The 24,845-nt window shown below is 40.4% G+C and overlaps 1 protein-coding gene across 4 annotated transcripts in view; it reads left to right on the forward strand.

The window, feature by feature from the left end:
* The first annotated feature begins 518 nt into the window (after window positions 1-518).
* The window catches only part of slc38a10 (solute carrier family 38 member 10), a 28,285-nt gene continuing 3,958 nt past the window's right edge, over window positions 519-24,845 (forward strand). Inside the window, exons 1-17 of one of the 4 annotated variants that reach the window (XM_017696097.2) lie at window positions 519-755; window positions 935-1,179; window positions 1,918-2,035; window positions 2,213-2,258; window positions 3,643-3,736; window positions 3,962-4,105; window positions 5,834-5,958; window positions 10,608-10,710; window positions 12,295-12,477; window positions 13,530-13,641; window positions 15,000-15,106; window positions 16,407-16,563; window positions 18,747-18,917; window positions 21,149-21,535; window positions 21,702-21,812; window positions 24,038-24,058; window positions 24,598-24,762. In XM_017696097.2, coding sequence (XP_017551586.1) covers window positions 1,090-1,179; window positions 1,918-2,035; window positions 2,213-2,258; window positions 3,643-3,736; window positions 3,962-4,105; window positions 5,834-5,958; window positions 10,608-10,710; window positions 12,295-12,477; window positions 13,530-13,641; window positions 15,000-15,106; window positions 16,407-16,563; window positions 18,747-18,917; window positions 21,149-21,535; window positions 21,702-21,812; window positions 24,038-24,058; window positions 24,598-24,762 — 2,134 coding nt within the window. In that variant the 5' untranslated portion in view covers window positions 519-755; window positions 935-1,089. Of the gene's footprint in view, window positions 756-934; window positions 1,180-1,917; window positions 2,036-2,212; window positions 2,259-3,642; window positions 3,737-3,961; window positions 4,106-5,833; window positions 5,959-6,753; window positions 6,879-10,607; window positions 10,711-12,294; window positions 12,478-13,529; window positions 13,642-14,999; window positions 15,107-16,406; window positions 16,564-18,746; window positions 18,918-21,148; window positions 21,536-21,701; window positions 21,813-24,037; window positions 24,059-24,597; window positions 24,763-24,845 lie in introns of those variants that run through there. The other 3 variants (XM_017696095.2, XM_017696099.2, XM_017696100.2) reach the window with 3 other exon arrangements.

The following is a 24,845-nucleotide window of genomic DNA, read 5'->3' on the forward strand; positions in this document are numbered from 1 at the left end:
TTAAGTTGAAGGAACCTCCACATAAGCTGGGGTGTCCAATCTTGTCTGCAAAGAACCACTGTCGTTTCAGGTTTTCATACCAATAACTTAATAAATAAATAAATAAAATGAACCTCTTTTTTTTATAAAACACTTTGATGAAATAAGTATGTTAAAATTTCAAAACACAGCTCATTGAAACGTCAGAAAAAACAGCACACCTACATAACTGCCTGCTCAACTTACACCAGTTTAGCATGGTTTTTAGCACAGGCTGCTGTCTTGGATATGGCAGAACACTGCAGCCAGACAGACCAGAGCGGCTTTAGCTCAATCTCAAAGGAATAACATCAAAACAATCTGTAGAGAGAGGCTGAAGTCTAATTACAGTTTTTGGTGAACAAACAGCTTAAATGTCATAAGTTAATCTAAAAAATACACAAAAACAAGGAAATACAGAAAAATGTCAGTGTAGGTGAGCGCATCAGAAGTCACATTTTATTCCTCCTCCTGTCCACAGGGGGCAGCACGTAAAGGAAGTCGTGTGTGCTTCCTACTTTCGCATCAGAGAAGCTGTGTTTGACAGGGAAGAGTGAATTTTCAGAAGTTATTTCTTCTGTCTCGTATCTGTCTGGGCTGAGAAAAAATCCGGAACACACTGAAAACATAAGCGCTGCCGATGGTGACCTACGACATGAGAGAGATGAGAGTGAGGAAGAGCTACGGGCCCAAACTTCGGCGGTAACATCGGCTGTCGTGGCAAGCTAGGTAGCTAGGTAGGTTACCGTTTACTTTTAAATACAAAAGCTGAACATACTAGGTCAAAATGGCACTGTTCACAAGTTATGTATGTTGTGTGAGACGTTTTACAGAATGTCCACTCACTACAGGTTCAATGTATGCCTCCACAGTGTGTCTCACAGTGCCCACTGTGTGTGTGTTTCTGCGTCTACAGAGCGCCACGTCACTGGACCAACCCGTGGAGACCACGCTGAAAGAGGGGGACCTGACTGGCCATATTATATTCAGTATCCAAGTTAAAGATAGCAGACGCTGACCATTTCTCCTTGGTCATTCGGATATAAAATTTGTACCCTACTGAGAGTAAAAATGACGTCGTCTAACTGGGGTTTAATTATGAACGTTGTGAACAGCATTGTGGGTGTCAGCGTGCTGACCATGCCCTTCTGCTTCAAACAGGTAAACAGTCCATCATGACAGACAAGCCGTGGGAAAATGGGCTTTCTACAGTCTTACAGAGTTGGTCCGTATGCTAGACTCTGCCATATGCTTATTTACCCACGTCTTACACATGGGTGGTTATTCTTATTTAGACTAAATCACTATGTGTAATGAATTTGCTGTTATTGTTCCCCATGAGAAAATATTTTCCACAGATTAGTGCACAGACAAAATACAATTATGGACTCTGCACAACACACACAGTCCATACATACAGTTGTACGTGTTCCATATCCAGGCAGTTGGGCGTCAGTTGGTGAACAGGACTTCAAACGTTTAACAGAAAGGGGATGTCATGTGTGATGGTAGTGGGAGTTTATTGTTAAGGGCATTTTTGGAAGATGGACCAAAACTTCTTCTGAAACAGACCTAATAATAGATGAAAGAACAGATGAAAGAAGAGTGAAGTATGGGTTAACTGGGTGTTTAGGATCTTGTGCTGTAATGTGGGCTTTATGAATGAAGACCCTATGGGAGCACACTGTGTGGGAAGACCTGTGAACTTTCCTTTGTGGCCATAACTTTGCCTCGTTTCTTTTATGGGGTAGTTTTTTTAATACCAACTTGGCGTCAATAATTAGTATTAGACAAATGATCTACTGGGTTTGACCTTATATGAACAATAATCTGTGTGCAGCTGAACTTGCATTAACTGTCATTTACTCCACTTGTCTAATTTCTTCATCTTTTGTATAGTGTGGTATAGTGTTAGGCACTCTCCTGCTTTTCTTCTGCTCCTGGATGACCCACCAGTCCTGTATGTTCCTGGTCCACACAGCCAGTAACACCAAGCGCAGGACATACGCCGGACTGGGTGAGAATGACAAATGCAGTGCTGACCTTTTGAAAATGACAGTTGGCAACATGACTATTGATTTGTCTAGCATGACTGTCACACTGCTTATTTATTTATTTTGTTGTGTTATTCCCTGGACTGCAATTATAAAACAGTTATGAAATGATAAAGTAATTTTTTCCTTTTTTTTAACAGCTTTTCATGCTTTTGGTAAACCAGGGAAGGCTCTTGTTGAATTAAGGTAAGATATTGCTGCTTTTGGAACAAAACCTTGTAATTTTTTTGTTTTGTTTTGTTCCTTCACAGAATTTAAAAATGCTAACTGTCGGTTGCAGTGTTCAATGTTTAATGACAAATGGGCTGATAAAAATTATCCAGAATAATTTGGAAAAATGTTTTTCCATCAACTTCCATTCATAGAACATTTATATTTTCTCCTGTGAAGATGCCATTTTGGAGACACAAGATTTTGTTACAGCACTGGCATTACACTCACTGGCCACTTTATTAGGTACACCTTGCTAGTAAAAGGTTGGACCCCATTTTGCCTTCAGAACTTTGGTCCATATTGACATATTTACATCACGCAGTTGCTGCAGATTTGTCGGATGTGCATCTATAATGCGAATCTCCCATTCCACCACATCCCAAAGGTGCTCTATTAGATTGAGATCTGTTGACTGTGGAGGCCATTGAAGTACAGTGAATTCATTGTCATGTTCAGGAAACCAGTTTGAGATGATATGAGCTTTGTGACATGGTACATTATCCTGCTGCAAGTAGCCATTAGAAGATGGGTACACTGTGGTCATAAAGGGATGGACATGGTCAGCAACAATACTCAGGTATACTGAGGTATTTAAACAATGCTCAGTTGGTACTAAAGGGCCCAAAGTGTGCCAAGAAAATATCCCCCACACCATTACACCACCACCACCAGCCTGAACCGTTGATGCAACGCAGGATGGATCCATGCTTTCGTGTTGTTTACGCCAAATTCTGACCCTACCATCTGAATGTCGCAGCTGAAATCGAGACTCGTCAGACAAGGCAATATTTTTCCAATCTTCTGTTGTCCAATTTTGGTGAGCCCTTGCGATTTGTAATCTCAGTTTCCTGTTCTTAGCTGACAGGAGTGGCACCCAGGGTGGTCTTCTGCTGCTGTAGCCCATCTTCTTCAAGGTTCGACGTGTTGTGCGTTCAGAGATGGTATTCTGCATTCCTTGGTTGTAACAAATGGTTATTTTAGTTACCGTTGCCTTTCTATAATCTCAAACCAGCCTGCCCATTCTCCTCTGACCTCTCACATGAACAAGTCATTTTCATCCACACAACTGCTGCTCACTAGATATTTTCTTTTTTTCGGACCATTCTCTGTAAACCCTAGAGATGGTTGTACGAGAAAATCACAGTAGATCAGCAGTTTCTGAAATACTCAGACCAGCCCGTCTGGCACCAACAACCACGCCACATTCAAAGTCACTTAAATCACCTTTCTTCCCCATTCTAATGCTTATGTTTATTAGGTACCTAATAAAGTGGCAGGTGAGTGTATATTATGATGTATTAAATAATTAGTATACATTTTCTGTTACATTTTTCCCATTCTCTCGTTTTCTCTCTAGTATGATAGGCTTAATGCTGGGAACATGTATTGCCTTCTATGTCGTCATTGCAGACCTGGGGTCCAACTTCTTTGCTCAGCTATTAGGTCTTCAGGTAAGCAGTGCTTGGAGACTAAGATGAAAGAAAGGTTCTATTAGTTTGCGTTGTATTTAATGATAAAAATTAAGGTGAGTTACCTTTAGTTTTTTTTTCTCCCACAAATGTGCTGTTATTTTCCTGGAGTACTGCAGGTGTGGATTGAAATTCTTTACTAATGTAAGAAAAGTAATCTCTTTGTTTGAAATGTATGATGTGTACGATTCCTCTCACCCCCCTCAGGTAACAGGCAGCTTCCGTGTCGTTTTGCTGATTGCAGTGTCACTGTTCATTGTGCTACCTCTGAGTCTGCAGAGGAACATGATGTCATCTATCCAGTCATTTTCAGCCATGGCACTGATTTTTTACACCCTCTTCATGTTCACGGTGAGTCGCCTGCTGTGTTACGTGCTTTATAAAAGTCTCCTTTTCCATAACCAAGACAGTTGAAACGTTAGGTTTTACCAAAGCTACATTGATTAAATGGCATTACAATGTCAAGAACTTTTGAAAGAAATCTCTTAAAAGAGTATATAATTATGTAATATTATGTGTATGCATGTATATATTTAACAGTTTGGTAATGATAAAGACATCACTGATTATAAAGAAAACTGTTGTGATATTAGTGTAACTATATTTAGTGTTATTAAATTGCAATATGTCACTTTTTCAATTTCAATCCAGTCTGACCTGTATACTCCTCTTTCTGTTCTGAGTGGTTCCATCTTGTGGTCCAGTGTGTTTTGAGATTAAGCATCATACATAGCGTCAAGCACAATATTTCCTAAAGTACGTTTCAGTTGGCTATCTGCTGTTGGCAGGAATAGAAAATTTTAAACATAGATGTGAGCATTTGCCTTTGCGAGGGTGCTAATTTTTGACAGGATCTCTTTACATTATGGCTGGCATGCACAATGTCCTGATGCATAGTAGTGTTTTCAGCCTGTGCGATCTTGTACTGCCTGTATAACACATACTACATGTGCATGGTGTTAGCCACTTAGAATGTCTTGCTTTTGATTGCAGTGACCATGTCAGCGGGTTACAGTGTTCACACAGGCAGCAAAATATGGTGAACAAAGCTATAAAATCAATGAAACACAAAAAACAAATAATAAACATCACAACATGAGTTATACAGTTCATGTCGTTATCAAGCAAAATTCTAGTTAAGTATTTTGTGCTGCATGCAAACCATCTTTTTTTTTAGCATGCCCTTATCCAGTTGGCCTCGCTATTTCTCCTTGGGCAGTCCTCAATCTCATTAAAGGGCTGTTCCATTGTTTTATTACCTCAACTGAAGTAGATTCAGATAGGGGTGAGGGACAGAGTAACCAGATGTTGATTTCGGCAGCAGAACTTGACCAGGAATCACAGTATGCCACAACCTTAGTTTGCTGACCCAGATATTATTTAGAGCTGCACATATTGGTCATGTAATGATTCTTTCTCCACAACTGAGTGTTTCAAAACACAAATCACCTTCAGCTAAAATGCCAGGTTCTTATGCATTGAGGGACACGATGATGCCCCTTTTACTCACACTCCCCCTCAACCACTCAGACCTCCCTAGTCAAAAACATTATGCTTGTATTAGTGCAAGTTACTCTAATTTTCAGCAAAATCCATCACAAGCTAATGAATGTTTCCCTGTCACAGCTAATGCATCTGTTTCATTTAATGTAATGGCCTGGCCTGGCATAAATGACTCATAATTCAGCCTTAATAATTTTTTAAAACTGCTGTAATGTGTCCTGGCGGTGCTGCCAACTGCAGTAATAACAGAGCTGCTACGCTGTTTTTAGAGTTGTATTTGAAACTTAATGTTAGTGTCATAACATTTTTATGTCCTCAGTGTAACTGTCACATAATAATTTGACAGATTTTTAGTGTCTTATGTTTTAATGCCTAGATTCAAACTGTTTTCATAGTTGCTTAATAATGTGTAGGTACCTGAGCCGACTTCGTGGGGCGTTGAACCCTTGCAGTGCCCTGTCGGCCTGGCTTTTAACCCTCTAACCAAAATGTGTCTTCCCTTTGCCCTCCTTTCTGAACCACCCCACTCCCCTCACGCTCCGCTTCCCTGACGGGCGCTGCCTTGGCTGCTTCTAGATAGTGTTGTCTTCTCTGCGTTACGGCATTATCAGTGGGTCATGGGTGGAGCGAGTGCACCTTTGGCGCATCAAGGGGGTGGTGCAGTGTCTGCCAATTATCGCCACTACCTTCTGCTGCCACCCGTAAGTAGCCCACGCCCTGGACTGGAGCGCACTACCGTCACGGACTCAACCCGATCATTGCATTACCTCAACTCCCCTCTTCTCTCTTCATTTTCACTAAATCAGCTGTGTGTGCGAGTGTGTTAGTTTAATCTTTCTGTGTGTGGTGTGTGCGCACATTTGTGTGTGAAATATTCAAACCATTGACTCCCTCTCACCGCATTGAGGGCCTATGACTTGCTTAAGAGTGCTCGTGATTGTGGTTCAGCGGACAGCAGATATTCTGAAATTTTAAGGGAAAGTGGCCACTTGCCACAAAGGGTTAATCCTTTATCTCCTCTGACTTTTCATTTACTTATTTCATCTTTTTTTTTATTATTTTTTTTATTTTCCTTCTTGATATCCTGCTTGCTCCTGAGATTCACCATGTCCCTTGCTCAGAGACCATGTTATCATCTTTGTGTCATCAGGTTGTATGTAAGTGAAAGTCCTCAGAGTGTGTTAGAAGGCTTAATTTAAAGTCTTTTTTTTTTGTCAGTCTTGGCAAATGCAGAACAGTGCCAGTAAACGATCCCTATCTGTACAGGCCCGTCCGATTGTCAACCTGGGCGATGCAAATGCAGTTTTTGTGGTCACTGGCTGTAGTGTGGAACACTATTCCATTAGCCTGCCATTTTTTTAGCTTCTATGTTTCACTATGGGTTTCCTTTCTTTCCATTGGCCAACCCAATGGCCTGGTCAAAGGTCTTTCTCTCTCTCGGCCTTTCTGTCTTTATGGGACATGCTGTAACCCTGCTGCTCTCCCCTCCACCACAGATGGTGCTGTCCTCCTTCAAACACGGCCTCCTCAGTGGCCTGTGGCTCAGCAGGGTCATTTACGTACGCTGGGACGGCGTCTTTCGCTGCATCCCTATCTGTGGCATGGCATTCGCCTGTCAGTCGTAAGTACTCCCCTAACCCCCTGCTCAATCTTCCTCTGCCTGTCTCCCTATCAGGTAGTGAGGTTGTTGTTGCCTCAAACAGAGGGACAGATAGACAGTAATAGAGGTAATAGGGCTCCATTTTCATTGTGCATAATGGCCCATATCAGTCCTGTATTTTTTTTTTTTCTCCCTCCCCCTTAAGACTGCTCTCAGAATTTGTTGAAGGTATGACATAAAACAGTCAGCTGTAAGCTGCTGGTGTATCAAGTGTTTGCACTGAGAAAATGGACCCCATCTATTAGCTGGGACTGTGCTAAATTCCTCCTGCAAAATGCTTCCCTTTCGATCTCTGTCTGTCTGTGGATATTATACTGTGGCACTAGTGGTACTAACTTTCTCACTGTGGTAAATGATTTTTGCTAATGCTGTCTCATGACATACTTCAACACAAACAATAACACCTCAAATGACGTTCTACGTTCTTTTGATTTTGTGGATCACGTAAAAGAAAGGAACCAGAGCTTCTGAAAGGGTATTCTTTTGTGACTTTTGAAAGGATGATGACATAGTTAAGTGTAATTGTAATACCTGTCCACTAGTGTGCGCAGTTTATGGATGGCTGATATATTATTTGTCAGTAAAAAGAGGTGTAACAATGCATTGTGCAACGCAAAAATTCAGATGTAGTAATGCGACATAGTTAATCATAGCTGTTAATGATGTTTATCATAGCTCTAGTCATAATAGTTGTCTTCATTTTCTTCTATGAGCTTTAAGATATCATGAGAATTGTAGACTAGTCAGTAAATAAGAAAATGTAATTTTTCTAAGTTTAATATTGGAATTACAGGCAATAATTATTGTTCATTTACTGTTCTTTTGCAAAATGTTTGTTGGTTATTGATATCAGCTTAAAGATTTTCCTTGTATTGTAACTTTTTCTCTTCTTTTAAATCTGAATTTGAACATTTTGCTAAGAAGATGTTAAAGGCCCAGGGAACCTAAGTATGTTTTTTTTTTTTTTTTTTTTTTCCTAAGCATTTTTAATCTTGCTATTGTGGAAACAAAATATGCAAGTGCAAGGTATGTCCTGTGAATAACTTTCCAATGTGGTCGTATTTTGCCAAAGTTCTTTTTATGTGTAAACCAGGCATTTCTTATCTTGGGTCTCACGTACGTAAGCAGTAACTTCACCATTCACAAGGCTGTGTGGGTTGTCCTGCTCACACACCTTTAACAAAACTATGTTCCTCTGCAGTTTCTCTTTTTGAGTCAGGGAAAAACTTGAGATGAATGCTACCAACCAAGCAAAAGCTAGCCTGGCAAACATAACTGAGCTGTCAAGCTATGTCTGCCTGTCGTTTGTCACATATTCAGTTGTCCACTCTAGCAGTGTCTAAATGCACATCTGGCAGTCAATGTTGGAGTGGATAGCTGAATTTGAACGTGCATAAGGATCCTACCTCCTTTAAGACGTCACCATATAAAAACTGAATAATGTTTATACACAGCAGACTAGTGCAACACCATCAGTCTGTATACTGTGTTTCACTCATTTTCCTCCCTTAGCACTGTTTGTTTAGTTCAGCTTCAGTGGTGTCGCAGGAGTGGGAGTGTTGAACTGAGGACTGTCAATCACAGGTGCTCATCAGAATATTCTGACAATACCCAGACAGTTCTCAGATAAATCTGATATACGATTTTTAAGCCATGTTTTATTTTATTTCTAATTTGTTTTGTTTTTTTTTATTTTTTATTTAAACTTCACTGGATGTTTAGTCTAACACTGACTGATTTTGGTATGATGCAAACCTTTTTAGTATTATGCTCTGTGTTCCCTGGGACTTTATCTGAGACTTCAGTCAGCCAAGTTGTTATTTAAAAGGAAGAGGCATTTATTTCATCCATTCATCTCTCACTCACTGCAGTTCGCCATCTGCATGTTCTCTCAGAGCCAGCTTTGCTCTGTCAACATGAGAGAATGTGTGTGCCTGGTGCGTGGAGAGTGTTTGGGTGTGAAAGGTGTGTCAGAGTTTCTGGATGCTAGAGAACTGTGTGCATTAGTGAGGGTGTTGGGGTGGAGGAAGTGTAAGTGGTGGATTACAGTGTTAATGAGTACAGTGATGAAGTAATGTGGCTGACTGTTACCTTCTAACGCTCACTCAGATGGTGATGAGTGATGCTTGGCTCTGGCTCTTTGGACAGTGGTCAGAAAGTGTGTCACACGATGCCACTTAAGCCAAATCATTATTGGAGCGCCAAGCCACTGCCATACGAGGACATTTGACTCCTGATCTGACCGCAAAAAAAGCCCTTTAAGCACCTTTGGATATACTTTAATTAGCTTTACTTACACTAATATGCCCCTTGAACCACATAGAAGATCAAATACTGCTTATTCGAAACCTCATTTTCAAGTGAAATTAATTCCCTTACCTTAGTGGATCCTTACCCTACCATTCATTTTTACCTTAGTCTCAAGGCAGTAGTTAAATACACAGAGGTCAGTAAACCTTAACTGACTCAATGAGTCATCTTTATTATACACAGTAAAGTCTGATTTTAGTACTATGAGGTGTTAGCTTGGCACACAGAAATTATGTTTAATGTGTAAATACCACTGTAATGTGTAAACACCATAATGGTGTTATTTCTGTCATAAAATTGTCATGACAGCTTATGGAAAGCCTCAAGTAACACTTTTCAGAGCAGGTGTCATGATCATTTTAGTAGTATCACAAAATAATTACGGTGTCAACACTTTTCCATTTCTTATAATATAGACACTCAGTTCAGTGGCATTTCGGTGTATGAAATCTTGCTGAAATGCACAGACCCAGCCCACAGCCTGTAATTCTGTAAAGGGAGGTTTTACTAGGTCGTTCTCCATGTCTCATAAGAGATAGTGAAGGTCTGAATGCTGTGCATGTAGCATGGCTGTAAAAGCTATTGATTGTCAGTCCTACTCAGTCAAAGCCAGTCTCTCTCCTCCCTCTCCTAGTTTTTATTGCTAGTGGGCTCCAGCTATGAGATTGGCTGGCCTTTGGCTCCAGACCAGGCTTTGGCTAAAAAGCACATAACACAGTGCTGTATATTCCAATAAAACCGAGAATGGGCTCAGACTATGTCTGAGAGAGAGCAGCGAGTGGGTGAGAGAAAGAAGGCCCAAACAAAAGCCCAGGCTGCCAAGAAACTTTATAACGTTCTAAAATCTGACTAGCACTTGTCGCTAATATATAGCCATTGTAAATTTCCCATTTAATGTTTCATTGGCCTCCAGTTTTATTGGTTGTCCTGATGACACATATGGATTTTTTTTGTTCTTTTTGTGACTTTTTTGTTTCTCAGAGATAGCGAGCTCTTCATCATTTGCCCATTCTACCCTTCTCTCCTTTTCTCCTTTTCTCCATTTTTCCATTTTGCCTTTTGTATGTCTGAAATAAATGATGAGCTTCTTTATCCCTTGCTTCACGTCATTTTTTGCATGTTTTCCTTTCCCTCTAGTGCCTAAGCTCACAGTTCACTAACTAGAGTTTGTTTTATTTGAAGTGGATGCATGTAGCCAGGTTTTGATCACTTGTAGTATTCTTAAGATGATTTTATCACGTTAATTCCAAAGCATAAAATACAGTGCATGTCATTAATGATCCTTTTACCATAATTATGTATTGTAAGAGAGCTCTGGAGTTCTGAAGTGTTTGAGAGGATGTGTGTTTTGTGCAGAATAAAAGCTCCTCTGTTTTATAGGCAGGTGCTGCCAACATATGACAGCCTGGATGAGCCCTCAGTCAAGAGAATGAGTACCATCTTTACCTCTTCTCTCAATGTTGTCACCACCTTCTACATCACTGTAAGTATGTGTGTGTGCCTGTGTATGTGTGTGCAAGTAAGAATGGAAAGATTCATTATTTTCCTTTTGTTTCATTTGAGGTTTGAAATTGACACCTGTGCTCATTTGAATGTGAAAGGCTTAAAACATACTTATTTCTGTAGTATATACATTGTATTCACAGTGCTTTTCAAACTTGTCTTCATTTTTAGTCTGTTGCAACTTGCAACACAAAAATGTGGACAACTGGTATATGTGAAAATGATGTGAGAATTGTCATAGACAGGGTTGGAATGATTAGGCTGACAGGTTGATCCAGGAGTGATTTCAGTCGTATTGGAATGCTTTAAAATAAAATTAATGTTTGAAGCAGTGCACAGAAATGTATATATGCCCCTCTGTCTGAACCCGTTTGTGGAAACCCAACCTCTGTCGGTGATCAAAACTTGGCAACTGGATGTATTGTATCAGAGGGACGTAGAAAGGGTGAGGGGAGTGGTTATGCTACACACTCAAGCGACTGGGCCTTTTAAATTCTGGTCACTTTTAAATTCTAGGGTGAGAGATGTTAGGGGATTATTTTGTTATATAAAAAATATGTGTATCTTGCCCCTTTTTTAAAAAGAAGGTTGGCTTTAGGAGCTGAGCTAAGCATGTGCATGATCCTTCTGTCAAAGAGCAGAGTAACAGGAGAGAGGAGTGCCAGTATGTGTTCACCTCTTGTGACCTGTGATTTCCATCTATTTCTGCAGCTACTTTTGGGTCTTCTGTGGTTCTCTGTGTCAGTTCCATAGTGCACAGTGATTCCCTGAAGCCTGCTGCCTATCTTTTCAGTGTAAACTGAGAAAATCGGTAAAGTGAGAATGACTGGATGGATCTGAATGGCACTGTCTCCCACTCCATAAACATCAACCCACTTCATCAGTCCCCACCTTTCTTTAGTCCTTCATAAATGTTTTCAGGAGAGCTGTGTGCAGAATGCTATTTAAGATGCTGTCAGATTGTTCTTTGTCCCTTTCTCTTTTCTAAACTGCAGAGTGTAAATGTTACCTTGAGAGCTAATAGTGCTTTCATGTGTTTTTCAGTTAGTTCCTGCACATTCCCCCTTTTGTATTTCATAGCCTCTCGCTTTCTTTGCCTGAACAAATGCAGGGAAAAAGGGGGGCTGTATACAGAGTAGCAAGGGAGCTTTGTGGTGCTCTCAAGGACTTCTGTCTGGTGTTGTTCCTGGAGGATCCCTCTATTTGCCTCTGTGGATAGATCAAGGCCAATTTGTGGAGGGAGGGTCCTGCTGCTTTTTCTCTTTACTGTGGGGGAGCAGGGGCCTGTGGGATCAAAAAGACTTAGGAAAAAATGTGTTCCATTACAGTTTTCCACCATTGTTTAGTCAAATAAACACAATTTTATTGCGCCATCTGGAGAGGTTGATAGGTCATCAGAAATGCTATGACGAACTAAAGCTTGCAATGCTGTGTAGCAAGGCCACCATGGAGATATCAGTCAGTAGCCATATAGGAATTTTTATGTAGAGATAAATAAAGAAATTTGGTAGTCTTTGCTGTTTCATTCATTCATTTCGCCTTTTCTTCTTTCCCTGTGCTACAGGTGGGATTCTTTGGCTATGTGAGTTTCACAGACACAATAGCTGGAAACGTGTTGATGAATTTCCCCTCCAACCTGGTGACAGAGATGATCCGAGTGGGCTTCATGATGTCTGTGGCAGTCGGCTTCCCCATGATGATCCTGCCCTGCAGACAGGCTATCAACACCATGCTGTTTGAGCAGCAGGTGAGACTGGGCCTCATCAACTCTCAACAGAGGAAACGACATTATTATATAGATATCAAGAATATAAATTATGACTCCAGTATACACTAGCACAGTGGCAGCGGTGATGGTGTTACTGTTTATAAATTCTTTACTTTCTAAATATTTACAAAGTATGATTTTCTTTTTCTATAAAAATGAGCCAGATCTTCATGTTTCATGGGGTTGGCTGTTGTGAGATGGAACCATAAGTTGAGAATCCTTTGTGAGACAGCACCCATAATTCAGCTCTTCAAAATCAACATAATGGTTAACCCACATGTTATTATATCTGAAACTATTATGGTGTTTATGGACAAACTTGCTGTGTTTGAAAAATTGAAACCATACAGTAATGTTCTGTTATGTGTATTAATACACACAAAGCGTTAGAAGCAACATGGCTCCTATTGTTTTGTTGCAACATTGTCCGTCCCACCAACAAAACTTTGAAAGAGATCAAAACTGTGATAGGCACGTAGAGAGAAGAAGCCATAGGGCACATAATGCTGAAGATTGTTCGTTGGGAATCCTACTGCATATATGAAAGTATCTGACAGAGCCAGTTTTTCTATATGCTGGAATATGATCACATCTTCTGATTCTTACCCTCTTGGTGGATCTTACCAAGTCTAGTGTGGCTACTCTCCGACTCCAGACAACATGTGTCTAGCCATGCTTGGGGTCGTGATTTAAGCCATTAGCCAGCCGCTACATAGCAGACAGATTCAGGAGGGAAATAAATACTTGGGATTGATGATGAGCGGGAGAAAGCTCCTCCATAAAAGCTACTAAGACACTGGCTCTCATTCTTACTGCTGCTGTGCTGAATCAGCTGAGATGCCACCACATAGACACAGACTCACAAACATGCTGAAAGTTTTTGTTCAGTTGAGAGAGCTGTTACTTTTCTTCTTGTATGCGTCACATCATGTTTCACTGCATATGTTTGCTCCAGAAATATTTGTTCACATGGTATATGAAATTAATCATTGCTTCAGTGGATCATCCTGTCCCTTGTTTGTATTTTTCAGCAAAAGGATGGCACGTTTGCTGCTGGTGGATACATGCCACCCCTTCGCTTCAAGAGCATTACACTCTGCATCGTCTTCGGCACTATGTTGGGGGGTATCCTAATCCCAAATGGTTAGTGTGTGCATACAATAATATGTATTTGTCTTTGTGTGCCTAGTGACTTGTTTAAATTCCTCTACCTCAGTCAGTTTAGTCAGTTTGACCTTAACGGCACTGTCACTTATGCTGATGTCACACTTCACTTTATTCCATTCTTTAAAATAACTCTCCATCAGATGCTCTGTCACACCATCTCCTCCCTCTCTGCAGCATTCATTCATTATCAGTAAAGCGGGATAATAAAGACATGCATTTTTAGGCAGAAGATGGTCTATGTTTTATTCATACTTTGTGGAGATTGGCTACTCTTGGCATGGATTCTGCTTGGCTCTGTGGACCCAATTAGGCTAATAGAGTGGGAGAGGGTGAGACACACAAAGGGGATTGAAAGGGGAGGCATAGCTCTGTCCTCCATGATGGCTCCACTGCCGCCAGTGTCCTCATGGCCACAAATCCAGCCATAGGGAAACATACACCGAAGGGCATAAATTTGAGTGAAACAATATGGCTGCTCTTAGGATGAAAGATGCACAGCAGGCCCTGTGCCCAGACCGGCAGTGTGAGGGCAGCGTGGGGAGTAGATGGCAAGAGGTTTGTGGAGAGAGCAATGAAAGTGTGGTGCAGCGAACCAAAAGATTAGATGTTTTCCACATATAGAACTCAATGTTGTTTAAACAGTACTAGTGTTTCGTTTTACAATAGAGTGTGCAAAAGTCAGAGACTATACTTCCTTTATTTTCCAGTCAAATTGGCTGTTGGGTAGCATCAATATGGAAGTAGAAAGCATATATTTAACAGAAATTTACACAAAACTAAAGAACTAAATACAATTTTAAATGTTTCAATATTTAGTGTGACCACTTTTGACTTCTTTCCACATCTCCAAAGTTCATTTTTAGACATCAGTTGAATTTTGTGCATTTCATGATCCGTGTAATCCCAAACACATTTAATGATGTAGAGGTCAGGATTCTGGGGTGGCCAGTCCATTGCTATGAGAACACCAGCAGCTTTGTTTTATTTTCACTTTTACTTCTCTTTTGTCTGTTTCTTTTTTCCTAAGTAACAGCTTCTTGACAACTGCACTTCCTTTTAGACCCATAATGTTGAGTGTCACAGTGGAAGGATGGACTGAAAAACTGGAAAATAAATTTTTTCCCTTCTTCTTTTCTTTCCCCTTTGTTATGCAAGTGGATTGATTATCTTGTATCTAATCTCCTCAGAAATATTTCCTGAAACATGAATAACTTGTATTCAATGTCTGTTTTGACTAGAATTAAGTCTCTGAGTGTTGCATAGTATTGTATATTTATAATATAAATCGTTGTTACATTTTATAACATGTGGCATAATAAAACTGTGTTTTTCAGTGGAGACTATCCTGGGTCTGACAGGAGCCACTATGGGCAGTTTGATCTGTTTTATCTGTCCTGCTCTCATCTACAGGAAAATCATGAAGAACGGCCTTATAGCTCAGGTACTACACCCAAAGAAGCACGTCAGTGTTCACATGTTTGTGTCTCTGTAGATACTTATGCATGATTAGCATTGTATGTTGATTTCAGATCGGTCTAAGAGCCTCATTTAAACTGCAATCAGTCAGTACAGCTTTGATTGGAACTAAAAACATCAGAGCATTGCTCTCCTGCACTGCTCTGTTGGAATTGATGGAGCAAGACATTTGGGTTTTTCAGCCTACAGTGAATTCACATGGCTTGCATTTTGCTGTGTTGGGCTCATTGAGGCAGGAGCAGAATATGAAATGAGAGTGTTTAATGTCTCAGCATAATCTCTGCTGTTGGAATGAGGAAACAGTGGGTGCACAAGTGTGAGAAATGCATTTGCACAGTGGCTATGTGTGTACTTGAGCTTGTGCACATACATACACACATACTAGCTACTTTTTAATGACTTCTTTTTAATGTATATTGTCATTAGCTTAGAGGTGCCCACAGCTGTTGACTTTGTGTTTGTGTGAGAGTGTAGCCAGAGTCTGTCTTATTGAGTGCCTGAGACTTTCGCTTTAATTACTCAACTCCACAGAAACAGACAGATTAAATAAAACTGAAGTCCATCATATTGAGTGTTAAATAAACTGCAACATTTCTGCCAATATGATCCTTTCTGTTTTGTCCGTTGCCCACATGTTGTTCAGGAAGTGTGGTCGCTGAACAGGCAGCACCATGACTTTCATCGTTATTCAGGACAGTCGCGCCAATGTGACAGCAACATGCCATGGGCGTCACAGGCTGATGGCCACTCTCTGTGCCTCCAAGATTGCCCAATGTCTTTGCCCAGCCAGTAGAGTCTGCCCAAAAGGGTGGTACTCCTAATTTGGGGAATACACAAAAGAGAATTGGCAATTGTTTTTTTGTTTTTTTTTCCCCTCCCCCCTTCATAATGGCCACAGCAGATGTTTGGGTTGGCATGAGAGAGTAATGCCCCCCTGCCAGGATAGTGCCCCTTTTTCATGCCAAGTGGCCTGAAGCGTGTTATGCCACTGGTGTTGAAAAAATGCACACAGAGCCGGGGGATATTGGGCTGGTCAAAACCCGTTTTAATAGATTTCACCTCAGTTCAAAGTGCTATTTGTGAATATAAATATACATGAATAATGAATATAGTGGCCTTTATTGAGCCTGTATCTTGAAGTATTTACTGTTTAGTGGCCAACTTGGATAAATGCTATGAAATGGAAAAGATTCAGTTTTGTATGTATCAACATTTTATGTTTATCAGCTTTCTCTGATTCTCCCTCTTTTTCTGCCTCTTTTTAGCTAGTTTTGTGGGTTGGCCTTGGGATTCTGCTCTTGAGCACCTTCACCACTTTGTCCATCTCCAGTGAGACGACACAACCAGGTCCACCTGCTATACCCCCAAAAATAGTCAACAGGCAGTCTGGCTTTGCTGTGACAGAGCTGCCCAAACACCCCGGTATGTCTGTGCTGTGGAGAGAGTGAGAGAAAACAGACAAATGTAGAGAAAGAAAGAAATGGAGAACGAGGAAAAAGTGCATGGTGTGTAGAGAGGGCAGGATGAGCAGAAGTAGGCCTTTCAGTGGCGGTGTGACCTGAATGATGCCCTTCAAACCTGAGTGCGCGCTGTCCCACAGCAGCAGCAGCGAGACAGCCGCTGGCATTTTCCCGTTCTAGCTCCAGTCAGGGGAGGGGGGCAGGAGGGCATCCAAATACAGGAGAGGGCAAAGGAAATGACGAAGGGACTCGAATTCCCCCACTGTATAACGGGACGAGGATCGTAAAAAAAAAAAAAAAAAAGTGCACAAGGGCAGTTCAGACAGCTTTATGTCCCAACAGCCCTTTTCTTTGCTCTCACTTCTCTCTCTTTCTCTCTCTCTCTCGCTCCCCCCCCCCAGTCCCCCCTCTCTCTCTCACTCACCGCACCCCCTCCCTTCCCCCTGACTGACACTGGCATTTATCACTGAGCGGACACCCACTTCCACACCTGTTTCCTGTTTACAGCGTGCTGGTGAGGGCAGCTGTGCGGAAACGCAGGACTCAGGGAGTGAGTGAGTGTGAATGGGGGAGTGAGTAAAAAAGCCTGCAGCCAAGTAGAGGTGTGTCTGCTTGCGCAGGACTGCACAAACCCATGCTCTGCTTTTGACGGTCTTGCTGGCTCTTGTTGTTCGCTTTGTCTCCTCTGTTTTAATCTGTTCTGCAGCCATGATGGATAGAATGGATTTCTTTGAAAGTCTGGTTTATCTTGACTGGGGTTCATCAAGTGTGTAAAGCAATGTGGCCTTCTGAAAGTATATTATTCTTTTACATCCATAACAATAAAGGTGCCAGAATAGTGCTTTGGCGTGCCATAGAAAACCATTTTTAGGTCCCTAAAACCTTGCAGTAGATGGTTCTTTGGAAAACCTATTTTGTAAATGAGATGTGAGAGTGAAAAACTATTTTTAAGTTTTAAGACCCTCTACATATCATGAGTATTCTAGGAAGATCCCTTTTAATTGCTTTTTTTTAAGCCACAGAAAATGGTCAAAATGGCACTTTATGAAGAAATAACAATTTTGACAAAAGAAGAAACAATAAAAAAAAAATTAAATAATAAGCTTACAACTAGGTGTCAAAATTGAATACTTGGTTGTAGTTATGAAAATAATGGTTATGAAAATACCAGAAATGGTGATTGAGCAGACGGCACAGAAATGTTTGAACAGTTTGCAGGACAGCAGAGCAGCTGTGTGGAACCATTTCACAGTTTCTACGAGGGACATTAGACAAGCGATTTATAATCACTGTTTCCACTTGAAAGCATCCTGGCAATATTCAGAATACAGCAAGCAATGCAAGTGAAAAGTTGCTGCTAGCACACCAATGCTATCTGTAGCCTGTTTTTTAAATGAAGAAAATAATTCACAAATGTTTGTACTGAAGTGCAAAGTATAGCTAAAACTGAACAAATTCATTGGCTTGGACAACCAACCGTTCTCTCTTGTCAAGGACATTTAATTTTGTGGCATATACTGTAGCCTACTAGTGTAATTATTTTAGTAAGTTTATTTTATGTAGACTGATTTTGTTTGTTTTTTTAGCCCAGCAGAATTTTCATTTTGGTTCAGCACCAAGTACTATAGAACCTTTACATTTTGTGATGCCTTTAAAAGTTTCTTCACATTTACAAATCTTTTTTTTTTTTTAAACCTTTTCTTAGGTAGCCAAAAGTGTTTCTTCTATGATATTGCTCAAAAATCCTTTGTGGCACCAGAGCCATAGGATAAAGGGAGGTGCAGATAGTGTAAATATTCAAAAGCTATTTTGCTCAGGACAAAAGGCAAGGTTATATGGAAAGCACTATGCATCCATCTATCTCTTATCTCCAGGAGAATTCCAAATGCAGTGCCTGTGCTCTGTGGTCACTCATACTCTGCTGCCCTCTGCTGATCAGTGTTGTGTGAATGACTAGTCTCTCTGCTCTTCACTATGAATTAACTGTGAAGCGATGGACAAACAGGGCTGTGTTCTGAAGTTTTAGCCATTTTTTTTAGAAGACATGCTCAATATAAAATCTGTTGTGATGCATTGAAATTGTGAACCAAAAGCATAAGTTACATTTTTTGGAGCTGCATTATTGACTGTGCTCTTTCTGTTCAGCTGAAGAAACCCCGGTGGCTCCAGTGCCTGCCGTGGACCAGGTCCCACCTGCAGGGCAAGAGTTGGGCCCAGAGGAGAAGGACCCGGCTGAGCCACCACAGATTAAAGGACCTATAGATATTCCTGAAATGAAAAAGAAAGAAAAGGTGCAGTTGGACCGGCCTGAAGCAGGTAATGCAGTGCAATTTAATGAATGTAGACATCAGTCAGCTGTTTGCATTTAGGAGTTTTTCATACAACAAACATTAAATAAAGTAAATAAATTAAATTTATTTTATTAAATAATTTTATTATTTTTATTTATTTATTTTTTTACATTTAAGTTATTTTTTGTTTTTAGATCACACCAGGTTTATGTCTGTGGTTTTGCTTTCCATCTATGCCTCTTCCTTGTTTCAAACTTTTATTTTGATTTTTTGAGTGAATATTTCCAGGCAATGTTCTGTACAGACTGACAAATAGTGAAGAGTAAGAAGAACAGAATAAAAATTAGACTAATAGAAGTTTAATTTTAACATCACAGCCCACATCATGGGAAAAACTCAATTTTCCTCACCTATTATAAAGTAAAACTGTTGTAGTATGTAAACATCTTTAAGGTCCTGTTCACTCCTCAGGCCACGAAGTTCATATAAGGCAGCTGAGTTTTGGAAATGACCTGCATGAGCTTTTGACATCCCATTCTAAATCCATGGGCATTCATATGGAGTTAGTCCCCCCTTTGCAACTATAGCAGCTTCCACTTTTCTGGAAGGTTTCTACAAGATTTTGGAGTGTGTCTGTAGGAATTCATCGAGAAGAGCATTTGTGAGGTCCGAGGTTCTTATTCTAGTTCAACTCAAAGTTGTTCAGTGGTGTTGAGGTCAGGACTCTGTGCAGGCCAGTCAAGTTCTTTCACACCAAATTCACCCAGTGATGCCTTTATGGACCTTGCTTTGTGCACTTGGGCACTGTCATTCTGAAACAGTTCCCCAAACTGTTCCCACAAATTTGGAAGCATACAGTTGTCTAAAATGTCTTGGTTTTCTGAAACATTGAGATTTCCCTTCACTGGAATTAAGAGGTCTAGGCCAACCCCTGAAAAACAGCCCCATAGCATTATTTCTCCTCCACCAAACTTTACAGTTGGCACAGTGTAGTCAGCCAAGTAACATTCTCCTGGCTTTCTCTAAACCCAGACTCGTCCAACAGGCTGCCAAACAGAGAAGCGTGTTTTGTCACTCCACATAATACTTTTCCACTGCTACAGAGTCCAGTGGTATGGTGCTTTACACCACTCCATCCAACACATGCAGTTGCTCAGTAATGGAAACCCATGGCTTGAAGCTCCCAGCATAGTTTTTGTGATGTTAATACCAGAGGAGGTTTGGAACATAGTTATTGAGTCAGCAGAGCACTGCTGACTTTTATGCACCGCACACCTCCGCACTCTGTGACCCTGCTGTGTGTGGGGTCTGCCACTTAAATTTTTCAGTAATTCCACTCACAGTTGATTGTGGAATATCAAAGAGGAAAGAAATTTCGTGAACTGACTTGTTTCACTGGAGGCGTCCTTTTACAGTATCCAGTATCACACTCAAATTCAGTGAGCTCTTTAGAACGACCCATTCTTTCATAAATGTTTGTAAAGGCAGAATGCATGGCTTGGTGCTTGATGTTATACACCTGTGGCAGTGGAACTAAATGGAATACCTAAATGAAATGATTTGAGGTGTGTCCCAATACTTTTGTCCATATAGTGTATATGTGCCCATTCAGCCCAGGACAGTGTAGTTCCTCCCATTCAAATTGAAGTTAAAAGGTTAGAGCCCAGACTGCTTTTTGAATGAGACACAATACAGGTATGCCTGTCAGAACATAGATCATATAAACTTAATGATGAATTGACCAATAGAAACGCTCCAATGTTGCTTGAAATAAAATCTCTTCATATTAACTTATATTAATAGTAAAGAAAGTTTTAGCACAGTACAGCTTAATTCTATGGGATAAAGTGAGGTTGGAAAATGGTTATAAATGAATTGAGCATAAATGAATTACGGCTGTTTTTTGTACAAACTAATTGAAGTGTTGTTCAATACCAATCTGACAATTTTCTGCTAAGCTTTAATGAGCTATTTTTAAATGCACCTCACTTAAGAAGGTAGTAATCACTCAAACTCAAATTACCCAAACACTATACTGACCCCACATGTAGAATTATATGACTAACATCACATCACACCACACAGTATGAATGAGTGTTATTTCAGGCTAGATTTGTTACTGAATTGTATCAAATAATCTAGCATTTTCTGCTGATATCGTCCTGCTATTGATACCCACCCTATAAATATTGAAATAGATAGAGTAAAAGTAAATTAAGATATACAGAAACAAAAACAAAAAATATCCCTTTGCAGAAGTTGCAGTGCCTGATGGAGAGGCCCATCGCCATGAGCCACCCATCCCTCATGAAGGAAAGATAGAGGAGCATAAAAACCGAGAGAAACCCGATGAAGAAAAGAACCAGCCTGTTATAGAGGAACAGAAGTTAGCCCAGCAGGAAGCAGGGCAGGTACCAGAGATCCCGCAAGAGAAGGCAAAGGAGGTGCCTAAAAAGCAGGAAGGTGTAGAAAATCGTTTGGCCCATGATGTGGATGATGGGGCTAAAGAACAGAAGCAGTTGGAGCCAGTGGTGGTGGTGCAAAAGGATCCATCTTTAATGAAGGAACAAGCTAAGAATGAAGCAGCTGCTGATAAATCAGAAGAGACCATTAAAAAAGCGGTTGAACCTGAGCTTGGAAACAGTGAGTATCTTTGATCACCTTGAATTCAAAGTCTATCAAGTATCATTGGTGTACATTCTTAGGAAGGACCTGGGATCTTATCCTGTGCTATTTGTTCTGAAATGGCTTAAGCACACTCAGGATTTGAGATGAGCTTTTGACCCCATTCACTGATTTCACTGTACAGAGCCTGTGGCTGTGGTCCCTGTGCCTGAGGTGCATGATGGGGCTCCCGTTCAAGAGCATAAAGAGGAGAAGAGCCAGGATGGGAAGGATGGAGATGGAGACAAGATGGAGGGTAAGTGATTTTTATCCTGTTGAGAGTTTACTAAACTCACAGAGATGTGGTCAGACCTTCAGCACACCTGTAACTCTTGCAGGCTCAGATGTTGTAATCTGTCTTCTATAATGCAGAACTGTGCCAGAGAACAGAAACTAATGTAGCTTAGCGAGCTGACGTTATTGATGTTTATGTATAAAGTGGCTGCCACAAGTTGAAGTTTCTGTTTACATAGTGTTTCATTGAAGCGTCAGTGGCAAAAAGTAGCTGTGTTGCTTTTCAGTGCGTATGCTAACAACAAAAGCTGTCATTCTCTGTGCCTGTATTTTTCTTTTTCCTCAGGGTGGGCATAGCTGTGTGTGTGTGTGTGTGTGTGTGTGTGTGTGTGTGTGTGTGTGTTGTGTGTTGTGTGAAAGTGAGTAATTGAGTGTCCAAGTCTTCTTTTCCCATTCTCACGTGACCTTGTACAATAAAATTAGTCGGGGGCCTTTGTGACTCAGGGAGTGGAATAAGATGCCTGTGTGTCTTGCCTTAAGACACTCTGACCCCTTTTACACTTGGCTGTTTCATGCGTCCTGAGGTTATATTCACATAGGGATTATTCATGTATGCAGGTGTAAAATGCACCCAAGACACATTTAAAACGGATTTAAATCTAATCACTCAATCCATTTCAGGAAGCTGCATTTTAGCCAGATGTTATACAAGTGTAATGCATCTGTCTCTCCAAGCCTCATTCGACAACCAAAATCCCCCCATCAGCTGTTTTCAGGGGGGAAAAACACCCACAGACTGCCAACACTAAAGAGGCATTGCTGCTCCTTCAGTTCAACCTTTGTTGCAAGTATCTGAGTTTATATCTGTAGGCATGAGCTTGTTCAAATAAAGTGTCAGTTTTTTTTGATCTTCACTTTGTTTCATCATCGTTCGCTATCTGCATGGTCCGTGACAGGTGAGGAGTAATACAGAAGGCTAAGCATCTTTAGTAAATGATGGTGTAAATTAGGGCTCATAACTTGAGCAGAGAATCTAATTGTGAATATGCTGATGAATATTGCAGCTCCTTTTTTTGGCCATGAAGAGGTCTGGCTTAAGGCTTAAATGCTGAATTTTGAAAAGAACCACTAGGGATTACACAGCCAATTGTTTGAAGTATATGAGCTGATTTGCATATTATGCACCATACAGCAGTCAGATTTCAATCTGACTAACCAGAGGTGTATTTGATTACCAAGCATAAATGTGGTTGCAGTCTTATCAGGTAGCAGTGCAGATACAAGCCACTTGAAACAACCAGGTGTAAACAGCATTTCTGTTTAAAAAAAAAAAAAAAAAAAGCTGTAAACAGCTTTTTTGTTATATTTATTTTCTGTGTCTGCACCTGTGCTTACACATGTCTGAGAGTGAGTAATGAATTAATGGAGCATATTAGTATCACACTCATTAGGTTTGAGTTCTATTAAGGATGTTTTCTTTGTCTCCTGTCTTCTCCATGAGGGGAATCTATCTCCCTGTTTAAGACTTGGGAAGAGGAGCAGACCAAGAGGAACTCATTTGTCCTCATGATCATTTTCTTTTTCCTTATTTTGTTTGCCCCAGTGAACATTTTCCAAGAGTTCAGTATCAGAGTTCAGGCCCAAGTTACTGAGTGAAATGCCTGTGTGTACGGTGCTATGTAAAAGTCAGAGTCCATCCTTCTTTTATTTAATTTATAGTCAAAGTGGCCATTAAGTTATTATATTTAGGTGTTGAGGCTTCAGTGTAATTTTCTATTAAATGTTTTCTGCTTTTGTTATTGATGTTGAAAAACTTGTACTCAATGGCTCTTTTGATTGAAAATCAAAAATGAAGGGTGAACTCTGACCTTTTTTTATTTTTAAAAAGCATCTGTGTAAGTTATATGGATATAAAAACTTGCACATCTTGCTCAGTTGACTGCTGACTCGCTGTAACCTCCACTGGTCAGTAGGCCTTTGCACCATGTTTTCTTCATTTAGGTTTTTCTGTCCTTCAAGCCTTTTATGTTTTTTTAAACATTTTATGCTGTTTTTTCTGAAGTCACACCAAACTGATCATGCATCAGCATTGTCAGCATATGATGAAATATCATGTGAAAACGCAGTGAATCGTATTTCCCTTTTCTCTTGCTTGGCTTGGTTTTTATTATGGCACTCTTTGCTCTGTCTGTTTTTCTCTCTTTCTCTTGCCCCACTGCTCTGTTGTGCCATGGACCTCTGCCACAGTGATTAAAAAGATTGTTGCAGGTATGAGTCTCTCTTTCCTTCTAGCTTGTGGTTATCTTTGTTTCTTTTTCCTTTGATTTCTAACTTGCAGTTTATGCTTTGGCAGTAGCAGTCTACCTTAGGACCCCTGCTGTTAATAATGCTCAGCTTCCTTCCACAATCTCCATTCTACTTCTACTTATCTGTAGTTTCTTGTGTAGGGTACTATGGATCTGGAAAATCCAAAATTAAAAACATGTTGATGTGATTTTTAAATGGTTTTTCCATTTGCGGTAAAATCCCTGAATTCAGTATTCATGTTTTGACAGAATACCAAACATCAACTGGTGTCCATTTTAATTCTTTATCATTATTGCAGTGCAGATTTGCAAATTCCATAAGCATGATTTAGAGTGACAGGCATGAACAACCACATGTGAACTGCACTCAACTTTAAATGCAGAGTGAAAATATTTTATCCAATGAATCAACTCCAATTATGAAATCTGCTGTCTGCACTTCTAATACCTGATCATGTAAAAGCTTGCCCCTGATAATTAGAATATTTTAAATGTCTACAGAGGGGGTGCTTGACCACGCTGTGCTGCTGCAAGTAATTAAGGAGCAACAAGAGCAGCAGAAGAGGCTGTTGGACCAACAGGAGAAACTCCTGGCTGTCATTGAGGAGCAACACAAAGAAATTCATCAGAAGAAGGAGGAAGAGGATGAACCTAAAGTTGCTGGAGGTTAGTCTGAAACCTAAAATACTGTTTAGTGCTAAAATTGTTATCGTTTCATTCATTGTTATGAGCACCACATCAATTGAAAC

This window comes from Pygocentrus nattereri, chromosome 13, assembly GCF_015220715.1.
Source record: "Pygocentrus nattereri isolate fPygNat1 chromosome 13, fPygNat1.pri, whole genome shotgun sequence".
NCBI classification, from domain to species: domain Eukaryota; kingdom Metazoa; phylum Chordata; class Actinopteri; order Characiformes; family Serrasalmidae; genus Pygocentrus; species Pygocentrus nattereri.